The following is a 17239-nucleotide window of genomic DNA, read 5'->3' as shown; positions in this document are numbered from 1 at the left end:
TTTCCAAAGTACAGCTTATAGATTACAATAGCTTCCCCCCCACCCTTAACTTCCCTCCCACCCGTAACCCTCCCAACTCCCGCTCCCTCTCCTTCTCCCATTCCATTCACATCAAGATTCATTTTCAATTACCTTTATATACAGAAGATCAATTTAGTATATATTAAGTAAAGATTTCAACAGTTTGCAACCACACAGAATTTAAAGTGTAAAATACTGTTTGAGTACTAGTTAGAGCATTAATTCACATTGAGAATTTGGGCACTTTTCAAACTAGACCCCTTTTATTACTTTGCATGTTTGCACCTCATGATTCTCCTAACTACTCACATATTATTAGAAAAATTCCACCATTTATTATTCCATAGATGCAAATTCGCAATTTCAAACATTGTTAGAAATATTTGTACAAAAGCTATATTTTTATATCTACATCTCAAGCTCCTAGAAACACACTTGAGATACACAAAGTGTGCATTCACAGGTAAAGGAAATCAATCCATTTGTGAAAACATATGTATTCACATATGTGCTAATTTTGCTTAGATGGTTCTTGGTTTGCTTCTGACATATATGAAAGCATTTCAAAAACTTTACAGAAAATGTAATCTGAAAAAAACATATATGAATTTCATACTTTCATTCACCTAAACAAACTTATTTTAAAGCTCCATTCTCTACAAAGTATTTGATGTGTCCTCATAATTATATGCCTTGTTTTTTAATTTTATCACTGTTGGAAATTAGAGTAGCTACTGGTTCTTCACCTTCCTCCATCCCTCCATTCCTTCTTTCTTGGTTCCTCCTTTCTTTCTTTCGTCTCATTTTCCATGTTCCTTTCTTTATTTTATTCGTATCTTTTCAGTGCCTATCAATAATCTTACTTTGTTTTTTTAGAACTCCTTTTACTTGAGATATGATAATATATATGTTGAATGGAAAATTTGTCAAACTGATCTAGGAGTATATGAAATATAAGAAACAGGAAAATAGAATGAAGAAAAAAAAGATGAAACGGGATATAAATGAAACTAACCTACAAAAAATCGCTTCTCTTTACATCTTTAACTGGTTGTAACAGAGATCACTACATACAAAAATGCTATTTTGCAATTAATTTCTTGAAAGCCTCTTTTACATCTTTGTTCCTAAAACTATAAATGATGGGGTTCAGCATGGGTGTCAGCGCTGAGTAGAACACAGAGATCATTTTGTCCCTCTCATTCATTACCTTGGAGTTTGGCCTCATGTAGGCAAATATTCCTGAGCCATAGAAGAGACCAACGACAATGAGATGGGACCCAGAGGTAGAAAAAACCTTGAGCCTCCCCTCCCCAGACTGTATCCGGATCACAGTGGAGATGATATTCCAGTAAGAGATGAGGATGAGGGAGACAGGAGCGAGGAGCATCACCACACCCATGGCAAAGATGATCATTTCTGTGCTGTAGGTGTCTGCTGAAGCCAGCTTCAGGACAGCAGGAAGTTCACAGAAAAAATGGTTAACGATATTCTTCCCTCTGTAGGGCAGACGCAGTGTGAACGTGGTGTCCACCAGGGACACAAAGGCTCCACTGACCCAGGACCCTGCAGCCAGCTGGACACACACCCAGTGTGTCATGATGCTGGAGTAGTGCAGGGGCTTGCAGACAGCCACGTACCTGTCATAGGACATCACTGCCAGCAGTGCACACTCTGTGCACCCAGCCAGGAGCAAAACGAGTATCTGTGTGGAGCACCCAGCGAAGGAAATGGTTTTCCTTTTCACCAGGAGGTGGACTAGCACCTGGGGCACTGTGGTAGTCGAAAAGCAGAGATCAGCAAAGGACAGGTTTCTCAGGAAAAAGTACATAGGTGTGTGGAGTCTGGAGTCGATGTGAAGGAGCGTGAGGATCAGCAGGTTTCCCAGCACGGTCAGCAGGTAGATGCTCAGAAAGAGGAAGAAGAGCAGCACTTGTGTCTCTGGATCCTGGGAAAGGCCCAGGAGGACAAATTCAGTCACGGAGGACTGGTTCTCCTCTCCCATGGATGTTTATTTCTTTTTATGCGTGGACAATGAGAAAATAAACACATGACTCAGTTACTTAGAAAATTATGAATGACTTAGAAATTTTCCTAATCAGTATCTAAAGTGGGCTATTGATTTCTGCGTCTTACTAGCTGCCACAGTCAGCAGACTATTTTCTTTTGTGCTTGGTTGTTCTGACAATCAAAAACTTTTATGATTTTGTTTCTCTTTTTAAAACCACTGTGGGTGAAATCACCATCTTTATGCCACATGACTAAGCTTAGGACAAACCACTTCATGACTTGCAGTCCTTGGAAGATGTCAATGCTGCTTACACTGCACTCTTCCTTTATGTGGGTTTGGGAGCAAAAAAAAATCATCTTGCTTTAAATCAGTTATATTTTTATGCCACAGAAATTTGAAAACATTTATGACAGATTTTTTCGTTGCAGTTATATGTTATCCTGCAGGTATACTCTGGGCAAGGTGTGGAAAATTGAGGAGAAGAAAATGGCTGTGATCCAGACTGTTGCCCATATTCTTCTGTCATTCATGTTTAAGTTGTCGAGGTGCAGAGAAGCATAGACAAAAACGGCTTAACCGCTTTGATTGTATCAGTAGCATCCTTTAAATATCCCCCAATCTATGCTCTACACTCTTGTATTTCTCGTTGTACTGAGTCTGTTGGCAATAGTAATATTCATTTCATATATTGGGTGCTTTTCTGATGCCAGCCAATACTATTAATCCTTTCTTTTTATTTGCATTTTTAGTTCAATCTTCTTTAATACTGTATAAGATAGCTAACATTTTCCCTAGTAAATAGCTAATTTAAAAAAAAAAGTCAAAATGATTCCCAAATAGTTCTTGTAAGCCTAACTCTCAGTATTTTGTATTCTGTAACTCTGAATGAAATAAAAAATATAATTGAGAGTCATCACAATATACTATATCAAGTAGAAGAAAGAATTTCTGAACCTGAGGACGGGCCTTTCAAATGAACCCAGCCAGAGGGGGAAGAAGGGAAGAAAGTGAAAAAAGCCTGCAAGACCTATGGACACCATTAAATACATAAAATTTTGCTGTATTGGAGAAGAGGGAGGGAGGGAGGGCATGAGAGGGAGAGAGAGAGAGAGAGAGAGAGAGAGGCACACAGAGAATATATTTAATAAAACATGGCTGAAAATTGCTTTAGTCTTGGGAGACAAATGGACATCCAGCTCCAATAAGCTGAGAGATTCCCAATTACACTCAAATCAAAGCAATTCGCTCCAAGACACATTGTAATCGATCTGTCAAAACTGAAAGATGAAGAGAATCCTAAAAGTAGCAAGAGGAACACATCAAGTCATATATAATGGAATCTCCATTAGTTAACATTGCAGGCCAACAGAGAATGGGGCAGTATATTCAGAATGCTGAAAAAGAAGTACTGCTAGCCAAGAACACTATATCCAGAAAAGATATTCTTCAGAACAAACAAAAAAATAAAATCTTGCCTATACAAGCAAAAACCCAGGAAATTCATCACCCATAGAACCACTGTTTCATTTTCACATGTTGACTGTAGAGACACTTACACAAGTCCTCACATCCACTTCTTGCATATAATGGCAATGATTAGAGCTAATCATCCTAAATCAATGGCAGCAGTATCAGTAGATGCAACAACAGGCATCTTTAAAAAGTTATTTTCAACACTGTACATGTCTTGTCCAAATGATAAAAGAATTCCAGGAATAAATAATGAGAAAACTGACATTATTTGGTGATAATTTGACTACATGTAAAAACTAGGAATAAGAGCAAATTCAAGCCCTGCAAGTAATGTAGTACTGCAGAAACGTAGTTTGATATAAGATGAATAATTGAATATTCCTGTGTTATATGTCAAAATAAACAAATAAATATTTCAGAAAATTTTCTTCACAAGAGGAACACAATTACTAAACAAGGTATGTACTTAAGAAGAATTCACAATGTATTTGAAGAAAACTGAAATGTAATATCTGCAGTGTTACAAAGATACTAATTTTCCTAAACTAATGTATAGATTCAGTGAAATCTCATCCAAGTTCACGGGGTTTTGGGTAAAGGGATTTAGCAAGATTATTCTAAATTTTTCTATGTAAATAATTTTATAGTAAAAATGAGGTATAAAAAGAAAAATGACGATGTTTATTATAACACTATTCACCATGGCTACAATATGCAATCAAACCAGGTGTCCATCAATAGATAAATGAATAAAGAAAATTTGGTGTGTACATACACACAAGAAACATTGTTCAGGCATAAAAGGCATGAACTACTGTCATTGGTGGCAACGTGAATGGAACTGTTGGACATCATGTTAAATGAGATAATCTAGGAACGCAGAGAAATACCACATGTTCTTACACATCTGTAGAAGCTTACAAAGTTGATCTCAAAAAAGTTGAGAATAGAATAGTGCTTACTAGAAGCTATGGAATGTGGGGGAGGAGTTAACTGGTACAAAAATAAAATTAGATTGGAAAATAGAGTTCTAATTTCTATAGCACAATAGAGTGACTATAGCTAACAATAGTTTATTGTATATTTTTAAATAGTGAGAACAGAGAATTTTGAATCTTCACTCTACAAGGAATTGTAAGTATTTGAGGTAAAAGATGCTATTTACTCAGATTTGATCAATACACAGGTATACATGTATCAAATATGACATCACATCATATGAGTATAATGGCAAATACACTAAACATTTTAGAAATAAAGTTAAAAAGGAAACTGAGAAGAAATATATCCCATAACATATAATATGTGTTATAATTTATTCCTATTAATATAGTATATATTATTAATATATATTATTAATATAGTATATATATATATATATTAGAAGGGAAATTGAGCCTAGTATGAATGAAACGTTAATATATGATGAAGGTATCATCTTGCGATGATTTTGAACAGTGAACAGCACTTATCTCAAATGTTAAGGAACAGATTTTTTTTTCTCATACTATTTGTTAAACTCTTTACCTAGTAAAGTTAATCTTATGTGTGTAAAGTTAATTGAAAATATGGGGCCAGCGCTTTGGCACAGCGGGGTAACTCCCTGGCCTGAAGCCCCAGCATTCCACATGGGCACTGGTTAGAGACCTGGATGCTTCACTTCTGATCCAGCTTTCAGCTAAGGACTTGAAGCTCCTGGCTCCTGGCTTTGGCTCAGAGCAGCTCTGGCCATTGTGGCCAATTGGGGAGTGAATCATCGGATGGAAGACTTCTCTCTCTCTCTGCCTCTCTCTGTGTAACTCTGACTACCAAATAAATCAATAAATCTTTTTAAAAAATAAAGTTAATTGAAAATAGATCTTAGTGAAAAATAAGAGTGGAAATAGTAGCGGATGACAAAGAAGGACGGGAGTGGTGGCAGGGGGGGTAGGGTAGGAAGAATCACTATTTCCTAAATTATGAAAATTGTGAAGCTTGTATCCCTTAAATAAAAGATTTCTGGGTTAAAAATATTACTTAACAAAACATACTTATTCATGTTATAAAATTGTGTACCTATGTTTGTGTTCATATATGTGTACATACATACAACAACATATATGTATGCAATAATTAATCCACAAATCACTAATGGCTTAATTTTTAAAATTATCTTTCTATGAAATTACAGTCTTTTATCTGTCATCTATCTACTTTGAATCATCTGTGTAGCTATATATCCATGCAATCTTCAAGTGGTAAAAGTTTTCTAAGCACTTACCAAAAATTAGAGAGAAAGAAAAAGAAAATAGTAGTGACCTTAAAAATGAAAAATCTCACCTTTCTGTGTAGTGAATTCTACTATGAACAAATTATATATGTACATATATATGGAAAATATTTGCAAATATTTTTAGATTCCACATATAATTGAGATCATTCAGTATCTGCCTTTCTATGCCTGGTTTATTTCAGTTAATGCAATAATCTCATTTCATACATGATTTTGCAAATGAAAGGATCTCCTCCTTATTTAAGGTTGAATAGTATTCCTTTATATAATCTCCTCTCTTCCACAGGGGACACAATCCAAGACCCAAAGTGGATGCCTGAAACTGTGGATCACTCCAAACCCTATATATACTCTGTTATTATATATATATATATATATATGTATATATGCTAATACTCAACTTATAAATTAGGCACAGTAAGAGAGTAACAAAAATTGCTAATAACAGAATATTTATAAAATTAGGTATATATTCTCTCTCTCTCTGTCTCTCTAAATCTTATTGTACTGTACTCATCCCTCGTCATCCTTGATCACAGATGACTGAAACTGGAGAGTGAGACCACAGACAAAAGAAGACAGCATAAGTTTTCACTTCTTCCTTGCCAAAAACACTGCCATCACTGCCTGCCCCCTGCCACCACTCCCGTCCTTCTTTGTCATCCGCTACTATTTCCACTCTTATTTTTCACTAAGATCTATTTTCAATTAACTTTATTTTTTAAAAAGATTTATTGATTTATTTGGTAGTCAGAGTTACACAGAGAGAGGCAGAGAGAGAGAGAAGTGTTCTATCTGATGATTCACTCCCCAATTGGCCACAATGGCCAGAGTTGCTCTGAACCAAACACTGTCTAAACATCATAGACATTCACAGGAACATTCTGACTCTTTTAAGTTTAACCAACTAATAATCACTGAGAGTCAACTTTACTTTAACTTCTGTGTAAAGTTCTTTACTTACTATACAATCCAAAATTGACCTTAATCTTCACAATGTCCACAGAAATATTGTCACATACTGCCTTGAATACAGGTGTTACATTGTCCTTTAGTTAGCTCTTCACCTGTTCATCTTCTTGGACTGTGTTGCTGCTTCAGTGTGTGGTAACATATATCACTTATCTCTCTATCTGTATTTCAGTATTCTTTGACACATGGTAGAAGCTGAATAAAAGTTGGTTAAAGGAATGAATAAACGGATTCATGCTGACACTCCCACACCACCACATATACTTCTTCAAAGAAGTGTGAGTGAGAAGGTGGGGCTAGGTTTATTGCTGAGACCTACATCACTGGCCTAGAATGGGAAAATATTGACTTAGAACTCTCAGGATGGATCATCATGTTAAAGAGAGCTTAAAATCTCACTATCAACCTTGTCTCAATGAAGTAGAATGAGTTCCTGGTGACAAGGGACTAAGGACAGGAAAGCTGAATGCCTGTGCATGCAGATCAGCATCCTGGCGCAGAGGGTCCGTCTGTTCCCTGGATTGGAGGCTCAAGTTCTGTCCTGCTCCTGCCTGCTCCCAGTGCCCAAAGTGAAGTGGCTCAATACAAAGAAGGGAGCCTTGAAGGGGGAGCCCTGAAACAGCAAGGGCAGAGCAGAATCTTCCGCCTTGGCCTCCAGTGCCTAAGGAGAGGCCATGTGAGCTCACAGCACTTACTGACACCCTGGCATCCTTGACAAAGACTCAGCCCTCTCTTGGGGAGATGCAGAACGGGATTCATAAGGAGCATCCATTCTAAAAGCCACCTGGTTAAGAGAGAGGCATAGGAGAGAGAAAGGGAAAGCCCTCCTTCACGAACAGAATCAAGCTTACAGAAGCCTTAAAACTGGATGCCTTCCACTCAGCACCGTACCCACTCTCACCTGGGGGGCTGGCATGAGACAAGTACTGGACAATGAGCGCTGAAACTGTAAGAGAGAAGTTACAGGTGAAGAAAGCTGTGCTCTCTGCAGCCTGTTTATTTCACTAGGAACCTCCGCTGTCGTTTGTCAAATATGCTGGGATTGGGAGATGATCTGACTGTTAGCTTTATTCTATCCCATCCCAAGAAGCACCAGTTTATGAAAAGATCCAGCTCAAATTCACTAAGGAACCAGCCTGGAGGATTCTAAGGTTCTAAAAGCTATTGTAAACAGGGCGTTCCCAGGAGCAATCTGTGCTGTCAAGTTTTGTAACCTTTCTACAAGGAGAGATCCCTAGGGCATTTTTTATTAAAATCCCAATCTGAAATACCTGAATCTCCTGTGAGGTCAGCTACTACACTGATGTTTCTCAAACCACCCTGGATTCTCCAATTACTTTTTCAGAAATTTTAGAGTAGAATTTTCAATAATGACAATGTAAAAGGCTGGTGACATCAGTATATTCAGCATCTTCTGGACGATGCCTCCCAATCAAGAATCTCCAGGGGATTTCCAGACCATTGTGTATATCTGTGAACAATCAAGACAGAAACAACTGTCTTCTGCCAAGAAAAAAAAAAAGAAAAAGAAAAACAAAATAAAACACTAGAGGTGCCTGGTGTAGCCCAAGATGTCATAATTGTTAAATGAGGGTTTTATCGAGGGTGGGGTAAGAACTGAATCAGCATGTAATTACAGGCCATGTAAATAAGTCTCGATTTCCCCACCTACTTTTCCCATTTGAGTCTTCCCTATTGTCTGTAGCATGGCTCAGGCCAAAGGTTTAGCAAGGATATTTCTTCCCACCTGGCTTTGTCACATTGCATGCCCAATTGTCTTACCATCTCCTCTGCCTCTCCATTGCCACAACCTTTGTTGATTCATTCTGAGTCACTGTAATCAGTCTAAATCTTACTGACTTTCTCACTTCCATGTTTGTCCACTTATAATCCATTCTCCATACAATACTAAATGGGGCCTTTCTGAGTACAATATAGGATAGATTGCTATTTAATATATATATATATATTTTAAAAATCTATCACTCTTTCACAGCTTACAAAGCTGTTAATGGGTTGAGTTGTTAATACTAAAAAGATGTCCTCTTTGAAGGTCTGAATGTGTACAATTTAGAAGTAAATGTTTTTGCATATATAATTAATGAAAATACTGAGATGAGACCATTTTGGGTTAGCCTGGGCTCTAAATCCAATGACAAGTGTCCTTTGCATGAGAGAAGGACACAGAGACAGAGGGAAGACATGTAAGGCAGAGGCAGAGGCTGGGGTGATGTCTCCAAAGCAAAGATAAACCTGTAGCCACTGAAGCTGGAAGACTCAGAGAAGGCTCATTCTCTCTCTCTCTCTCTGACTTTATTCACAGCCACATATGCTTTTAAAGGGCAGGGAGAGGTGCGTAACTAACTGAGGGGAACACTAACTAAAGGACGGAACTGATACTGGTGCCAATACGCCTCGTCAATCAGCTTGAAGGTAGCTCTCCAGGGGGGGCATGGGCCACACCCAGGGGCAGTTTACATGATTGGCAGAAGGCGAAGGTGCAAAGAAATTTGCCTGAGCTCGGGTTAACTGCTAGGATCGGCCACATCTCCTCCCTTTGTTTTAGGGCGAGCTTGACCCTGCTTAGAATGGCATGGCAACAAGCTGCAACCCACAATAAGCTTTGGGTTAAATTGAAGGGCACCTAGCACGGGGATGAAAGGCAGGGAGGATAAAGAAGAGCAAAGGGAAAAAGGCCGGACCAACCCCCACCATGTTTCAGGAGAGAAGGCTCATTCGCTAGGAGCTCTGGAGAGGACTTGGCCTGCTGACAGCCTGATTTGGGCTTTGGGTCTCTGAAATTATGAGAAAGTAAATGTTTGTTATTTTAAAACGCAAAGTTTGTAGTGATTTTCCTCTTTATTTATTTATTTATTTGAAAGACAGAGATGAAGAGAGAGAAGGGAGAGAGATGGAGGATACACACACACACACACAGAGAGAGAGAGAGAGAGAGAGAGAGAGAATCTTCATCTGCTGGTTCAGTGTCTGCAACAGCCAGGGCTGGGCCAGGCTGAAGGCAGGAGCCACATCTTCTTCCAGGTCTCCTACGTGGGTACAAGTGTCCGAGTATTTGGGCCATCTTCTGCTGCTTTCCCAGAAACACTAGCAGGGAGATGGATAGAGAAGTGGAACAGCCAGTACTCGAACCAGTGCCCACATGGATTGCCGGCACTCAGGCAGCAGCTTAACTTTCTATACCACAGCGCCAGCCTCTGTAGTGATTTTCTATCGTAGCCGTAGGAAACTAATGCAAAGTTTATTCAACGTTATTTTTATATAATGATGGGATGCAAAGTGATATTATGATATATGTATACAATGCGGTAAGACTGAATCAAGCTAATTAACAATCCACAACTTTAAACAGGTATCATTCATACCTCCTGCCTAATTGCAGCTCTGTATCCCTTCACAAACATTTCCCCACTCCCCCAGCCACTAGCATCTGATAATCATCACTCTATTGCCTGCTTCTATGAGATATGTTATGTTAGATACACATATAAGTGATATCATTGTGCTATATTTTCTTTGTCTTGCTGTTTCATTTCACTTAGCATAAGATTCTCTCATTTCATTCATTTTGTTGCAAATAACAGGATTTTCTTTTTTTCTGAAGGCTGAATAGTATTCATTTGAGTTTTGGAAACAGGCTCACTGCATGTCTTGGTTACTGTGACTAATGATGCAATGAATATGGGAATTTTGATATCTTTTTACAGCACTAATTTCATATCCTTTGGATATATGTCCAGAAATGGTATTGTTAGATCATATGATGGTTCCATTTGCTGCTGATAGTATGCTGGGGTTCTTAATTTTTCCACATCTTTGTAAAGAATTGTTATTTTTATGTAATAGCCATTCCAATGGATGTAAAATGATATATCACTGTGGTTTTGGGTTTGAATTTCTCTCATAATTAGTAATTTTCTGACTTTTTCATATATCTGTTTCTCATTCTTCTTTTGAGAAATGTCTTTAAGATCCTTTGAGAATTTGGTGTTTCTGTATTTTATTTTCAATAAAATAAGTGTTTTAGAAGATAAATTGTATTTGGTTGTTTCACTTCATTATGTATTTTGGATATTAGCTCCTTATCAGATTATGATTTGCAAATATTGCCTCTCAACCTGTGGGATGTCTCTTAACTCTGTCTTTTGTTGTGTAATTTTTTTTCATTTGATATAACCCACTTATCTATTACAGTTTTAAAGATTTGTTTAACCTAAAAGCAGAGCACCAGAACAGAGGGAGAGATCTTCCATCCACTGGCTAACTCTCAAATGTCCACAAGGGACAGGGCTAGGCCAGACAGAAATCAGGGACCAGGAATTCCACCCAAGTCTTCAATGCAGATGGCAGGAACCCCAGCACATGGGCCATCATCTGCTGCCTCCCTGGCACATTAGTAGGAAGCTGGATCGGATTGCCAGGACTCCAACTGACACTCCATTATTGGATGCAACTGTCCCAAACACTGGCTTACTCCACTGTACCAAAGCATTCACCCCTATTATTATTTTTATTGCCTGTGATTTAGTCTGGGGAATTATTAATTGGATATAGCCATCATGTACAAGCAACAAAATGTATGCTTTAAAGGATCATATGCCAGCAATATGTCTAAGAGAAGCCACTGGGATTTATAATACATCATGACACCTCTTCTCAAAAAATTTGTAGTAAAGAGCCATTTTTAATTCTTTTAATATAATCCCCAAATATTGTAGACTACTGCTTTTATAAAATATACACTTGAACTCCTAAAAGTGAATTGAAAATGAAAACAAAAAAATACAAGGTAAAACTCCACTTTCAAAATTCTTAGATTAAACATAATGACTATCAAATTGCTATAGAAATTTCTAAAAACTTCTGGTCACAGACAACTACAAAGTGGTTCATTGAAAGATGCCAACCCCACAGTCATACTCTAACTGATTTGTGGCTTTATTTTTGTAACTTAAATAGAAATGTGAGATATGAAATGTTAGAGGCTGCTAGACCTCTATTAGTTAAAACTTTCTAAAACTTTACACTAATATCTTTTTAAAAAATATTTATTTATTTATTTGAAAGTCAGAGGTACAAAGAGAGAGAAGGAGAGGCAGAGAGAAAGAGATCTTCCATCCGCTGGCTGGTTCACTCCCCAGATGCCCACAATGGTCAGAGCTGCTCTGATCCGAAGCCAGGAGCCAGGAGCTTCCTCCAGGTCTCTCACGTGGGTGCAGGGGCCTAAGGACTTGGAACATCTTCTACTGCTTTCCCAGGCTGTAGCAAAGAGCTGGATGGGAAGTGGAGCAGCGGAGACTCAAACCAGTGCCCATATGGGATGCCAGCGCTACAGGCCGTGGCTTTACCCACTTTACCACAGCACCGGCCCCACTAATATCTTTTTAAACTAAGAAGTCAGCAGTCTTCCTGGTTACAAAGGGATGGTGGCATGACATTTTCAGTTTTTGGAAAGTCAGAAGCATAAATTTTTCTTGTGTCTCTGCACAGGTTTGTCTATTCCAATGGGATTTACAGACCTCTGCAGATCATAGCTCCACTGTGATGCAAATTATATTCTTTGTACAATCTCATATCATGAAACATTTTTCACATTCTGAATTTTCAACTATACCACTTAACAAATCTCAGAATTGGGTAGGTCCAAATAATTAGTTTGGTATTGTGGTTCTTGACTACTTTAGGGTAATACTATTATAATATGACTTCATCGATGTGCATTTATCACATTAACTCTGCAAGTAATTTTCTAAGTCATGTGTGCATGATAATTCTCTTAAGCATGACCCACACTGATAGCCACTGATAGAACCATACTCTTCTCAAAGCTGTTTCACACACTCAACTTTTTGTACAAGATATGGTTTGTTCCCTTAGATTTGTGTACTGAAAGCTTGCTTTCCAGAGTGACAATATCTAGACGTAGTATGGGATCTTTAAATGATGGAGCCAAGTGTGTGGTTCTTAGGCAAGCTGGGGGTGTGCCCTCTGAAGTAAGCTAGAATCAGAGGCAGATCAAGGACTCAAACCCAGGCACTTCGATATGGAATGTAGGCATCCCAAGTGGTATCTTAACAACTAGGCTAACATGTATCCCATAGCTCTATTCTTCACAATACAAGAATCCTACAAACAGCCCCATGAAAGATTGCTGTGATGAGTCAGGGAATATATGCAAATTTGGCAAAGGAAGCACAAAATGATGGAACCCATTTATGTCATAGACTCTGCTGGGAGAAACGGAGAACCATGGGAAGAGGGATGGAAGGACTGGAGGAGTCTCCAGTTATTTGTATTCATGGCTCACAGGCCCTACAGTGAGGGATGGTTGTTGGTCGTGTTCCTGCAAAATGAATTTTGGATCCCTTACCCTCAATACCCAGAGTCAGAACTTTTGTTGATGGTGAAGAATGGGACAAGGACAAATTTTCTCCTAAGACGGGGCGATGTGCATTCTGAAATTTGGTGAAAAGTACACAGCTTATTGAGGCCAACAGCTCCCCAAGTCTTCCTAGAGATTACTGAAGGTTAGCAAACACTACTCATGACTCCTCAGAAATATGGGACAATGTATTGGAAATTGGAGAAAAGGTCATTTTTGTTATGAAATGAGCTGAATTGTGTCTGTGCTAGAACTTTGTAGATGAAAGAACTTAAGAGTGATGAATTGTGGTATTTGGCAGAAGAAATCTCGAGTAGAGTGCTGCATGGTTTCGCTTAATTGCTTCTAGAAAAATGTGAAAAAAACACACTGTTTAAAGACAAAATTTATTCTGGGAAGCTGAAAACAAACATTTGGACAATTCTCAGGCTTGTTAAAGAATATAACAGCATGTTTAAAAGGGAAAAAAAGGTGTGTGGTCAAGTTACTGTTCAATAAAGAAATTAGTATGAGGGCCAGTTTTTTGGCTCAGGAGGGTAAGCTGCCACTTGCAACACTGGCATTCCATATGAGTGCCAGTTGGAATCCTGACTGCTCCACTTCAAGCCAGCATTCTGAAATGGGCCACCAACATCACAGGCAGCAGCTTAATACACTGTGCCATAATGCCGACCACATGTAAGACAAATCTTTTATTATCTAAAAGATTGATTAATTCTTACATGACCTAAAATTTTAACTTCTAGAAACATGAATTTAAAATCTCTCATAAGTTTTACTCTGACTAAATATGATTATACAGTTCGGAAATACTAGAGAAATAAAAAGTGTAAATGCAACATAGAAATTAAAACTGAATCAAATATCATAAGTTTTACATTTGTCTCCACATCCCATACAAAGCAATGAAAGAAAATATGCTCTGACTTTTTTGTTGGAAAGGTTTTACTTTTCAGTCGTCGTCATCATCATCATCATCATCACTTGATTCTTCATCAGTTGATTCTTCATCAGTTTCATCCTCATCATCATCTTCATCTGTTTCATCATCTTCTTGTTTGCTATATTTTCTTCTTTCTAAAAATTCAGATTTATAAAAAATATCATTTAACAGTCCCTCGTAAATAATACTACCCTAACTAGGAACTAAAATAGTTTACCCCTCATTTTGTTAGAATAAAACCAATATGGCCTTAGCTTGTTACTCTACCTCCTACTATCCTTAACTGTCCATGGCCCTTTGGCTTTTTTATCTAGTGTTTGGATGTTTTCAGGTATTCAAATTTGAGGTTTGAACATTTTCCATTTCTGTTGCTGTAGAGGTCAAATAAGCCACACACAGATTTTATGTTCTATGCCACTTTTATGTATACAAATCTCTGTGAAAATGCTATATGATCTAATGAAAATGCTCCTTAATTTTTGATTATTGATTAGTTTTAACAGCATATTAAACAATATAATTAACTAGAAATAATCAAATTATTATCAAAAAGAGACATAGCCCTGGGGATGACTTATCATGATCTAAAATGCATGATAATGACAGAAAAAGTTAGGCCAATGCATAGGCATTTAATCAAGACTCCTTGGTGAGTAAATTAAATTACCGTTGAGTTTTGGGGCCATATGATGGGACAGTAGCAAGAGCATTTGAAAGTCTGGGGCATTGACTCACCCTTGATTTCATGGTGGAGTATCTCAGCCAAGCTTCTCTGATCAATTTTCTTCAGGACTTTCAAGACAACCTTCACTGCATAATCTGACCCATAGTGTTGGACCAGGATTTCAGCAAGATCTTCACTATCAGCATCTATAATTTTCCCTTTGGGAATATTATTAATCCTTTTTTTGAGTTTGACATAGGTGAGTTTACTTTTAAATTTCTTCAATTCTTCATCTACGAGTTCTTGAAGAGAATTTGCCAGTTGCTCACGTGCCATTTTATACTTTGCAGCCATTTTCCAGTACCTATTAATGAATTAAAAGCCAATTAGGTTAGCAAAGACTTATTGCTGAAATGTCAAAATTTCATTCCCAATTACTACTTCATGCTCATAATCATCAGGTAAAAAGAGGCATCCAGATAACTAACAGATGAATGTTAACAAGAGCCATGGTCTAAGGGAAAAGTCAATGTATATTCCATGAATGGATTCAATGTCCAGTGGAAAATCTTTAAGAAATCATTTATTCTATGGTGTGTGTTTTTGTCTGTGTGTTTTATTATCATAGTAACACTTAACATGAAACCTACTTTAATGATAAACTTTTAAGTGTAATTATATTCCATGGGGCCAGTGCTGTGGTGTAGTAGGCTGAGCCTCTGCCTGCTACACCAGCGTAACTGCCCCTCTTCTGATCCAGCTCTCTGCTAATAGCCTGAGAAAACTGTGTGAAAGATGGCCCAAGTGCTTGGGCCCTTGCACCCATGTGGGAGATCTACAAGAAGCTTCTGGCTCCTGGTTTCAGATTGGCTCAGCTCCAGCTGTTGCAGCCATTTGGAGAGTGAACCAGTGGATGGAAGACTTTTCTCTCTGTCTCTCTCTTTCTCTCTCTATAACTCTACCTCTCAAATATAAATAGAATCTTCAAAAAATTATATTCCTAACCATGTACAGATTTCTAGAACTTACTCATTTTTCATGATTGAACAGCACTTCCCTATTTCCCTCTTTCCTCAGCAAACACCAATTTATTCTCTGCTTATAAGAGTTTGACCATTTTAGATTCTACATTTGAGTGAAATCATTCTCTATAGTCATGCTGTAGGTACAATGTAAATGCTCATCAGTGGATGAATGAATAAAGAAAAATGTTTATATTGGCATATATACAAACTGGAATGCTATTCAGCCTTAAAAAGAAACACTGTCTGGTGTGGCAATGTGGATAGTATGTTAAGTGAAATAAGCAAGTGATAGAGAAATAAAGACTGCACGACCTTTCTTTTATAAGGTATCTACAGTGAATATGTTTTATAGGCAAAAGAAGATTGTAGACATAGAAGATTATAATACAAGAATTAGTAGGTTACTCACCAAATAGTAAGTCCTGGAATTTTCTATATGTAGGAAACTATTTCAGATTTCTTGCCCAGATTCCAATTTTGAGCAGCGCTCCAAATTTCCTATGAAGACTGGAACACAGACTGTTTTTATAGCCTTTTGGGAACAAAAATATTCTAACTTTATCTGATATGCTAAGTACTGACGCTGAAAAATGGTTGTACTCTATTCCAAAGAAATAAGAACAACAAAATATGACATAAAATATGAAAATGAAGTGAAGTCACTTCTGCCAAGAGCCTATAGAGATAGTGGAGAAATTCACCAATTGACACCATTGATGGCTGAAAGATAAAGGTTTCTAAAGAACTTCCAATATACAAATGTTTGGAGCATAGAGAAACATTTCAGGTGTTTTTTAGATAAACATATGAGAATGGATCTCAGAGAAGACTTTTTTGTGTATTTTTTGAAGTTTAACCTAATGAAAAAATGGTATTAAACAAAATAAATTTCATAAAGATTATAAATGTTATAATAGTAATTATTATTACTATTACAAAAGTAGGAGGGTACGATAAGAATATACACCAAAACTAGAGCTAGTAAACATAGATTTAATTATATTGCTTAAAATTTTTACATATTTCTTTATCTGGTTTTGTTTTCAAGCTATTGCAAAGGTACTTAAATAAGTTCATGGACAAATGGAATTAAAAGCTTAATTGAAAGTTTTTGGTGCAGAATAAATTTAATGTGCAGAATTTTTTTCACAACAGAAAATGTGTTGTGAAAAATAATGCATGAATTTTAATAAATTTGCATGAAAATAAACTTATACTTTTTATTCCATTTTCCATAAAATTCTTGATGTACCCTATATCAGCCTCATGAAATGAGAGCAGAGGTGTTCCCTAATCTTCTATTTTCTGAAGAGCAATGTGTAAAATTACTGATTATTTTTCTTTGAATGTTTGGTAAAATTACCCAGTGAAACTATCTGGTCTGGGAGACTTGCTATTATATATATATTATAAATTCAGTTATTTAATGGTTATAGTAGCATTCAAATTTTCTACTAC

At 37.2% G+C, this 17239-nt stretch overlaps 2 protein-coding genes across 2 annotated transcripts; both read right to left on the bottom strand.

Moving 5' to 3' along the window:
• Positions 1–1021: 1021 nt before the first annotated feature.
• Positions 1022–2361, bottom strand: LOC100358843 (olfactory receptor 2D3-like). The gene has a single exon (XM_051823716.3). It carries the CDS (start codon positions 2024–2026, stop codon positions 1103–1105), a length of 924 nt encoding a protein of 307 aa, XP_051679676.2. The 5' UTR covers positions 2027–2361; the 3' UTR covers positions 1022–1102.
• Positions 2362–13516: 11155 nt separating this feature from the next.
• Positions 13517–16313, bottom strand: LOC103350212 (pyrin domain-containing protein 1). The gene is made up of 3 exons (XM_008265498.5): positions 16191–16313; positions 14828–15120; positions 13517–14226 (listed from the first exon to the last, which is right to left on the bottom strand). The coding sequence occupies exons 2-3, from the start codon at positions 15108–15110 to the stop codon at positions 14102–14104; spliced, it is 408 nt and encodes a 135-aa protein (XP_008263720.1). The 5' UTR covers positions 15111–15120; positions 16191–16313; the 3' UTR covers positions 13517–14101.
• Between the last annotated feature and the right edge of the window lie 926 nt (positions 16314–17239).

This window comes from Oryctolagus cuniculus, chromosome 1, assembly GCF_051225735.1.
Source record: "Oryctolagus cuniculus isolate XC-2025 breed Fujian yellow rabbit chromosome 1, ASM5122573v1, whole genome shotgun sequence".
NCBI classification, from domain to species: domain Eukaryota; kingdom Metazoa; phylum Chordata; class Mammalia; order Lagomorpha; family Leporidae; genus Oryctolagus; species Oryctolagus cuniculus.
Note: the sequence above shows the minus strand (reverse complement) of the source record. Positions and strands in the feature narration are given on the sequence as shown.

Excerpts from the sequence above, each read along its gene's own strand:
- LOC103350212 (XM_008265498.5), bottom strand. The coding sequence starts at position 15,110 with ATGGCTGCAAAGTATAAAATGGCACGTGAGCAACTGGCAAATTCTCTT. Across the intron at positions 14,227-14,827 it reads ACTCCACCATGAAATCAAGG|AAAGAAGAAAATATAGCAAA; the intron begins GTGAGTCAATGC and ends CTGAATTTTTAG.
- LOC100358843 (XM_051823716.3), bottom strand. The coding sequence starts at position 2,026 with ATGGGAGAGGAGAACCAGTCCTCCGTGACTGAATTTGTCCTCCTGGGC.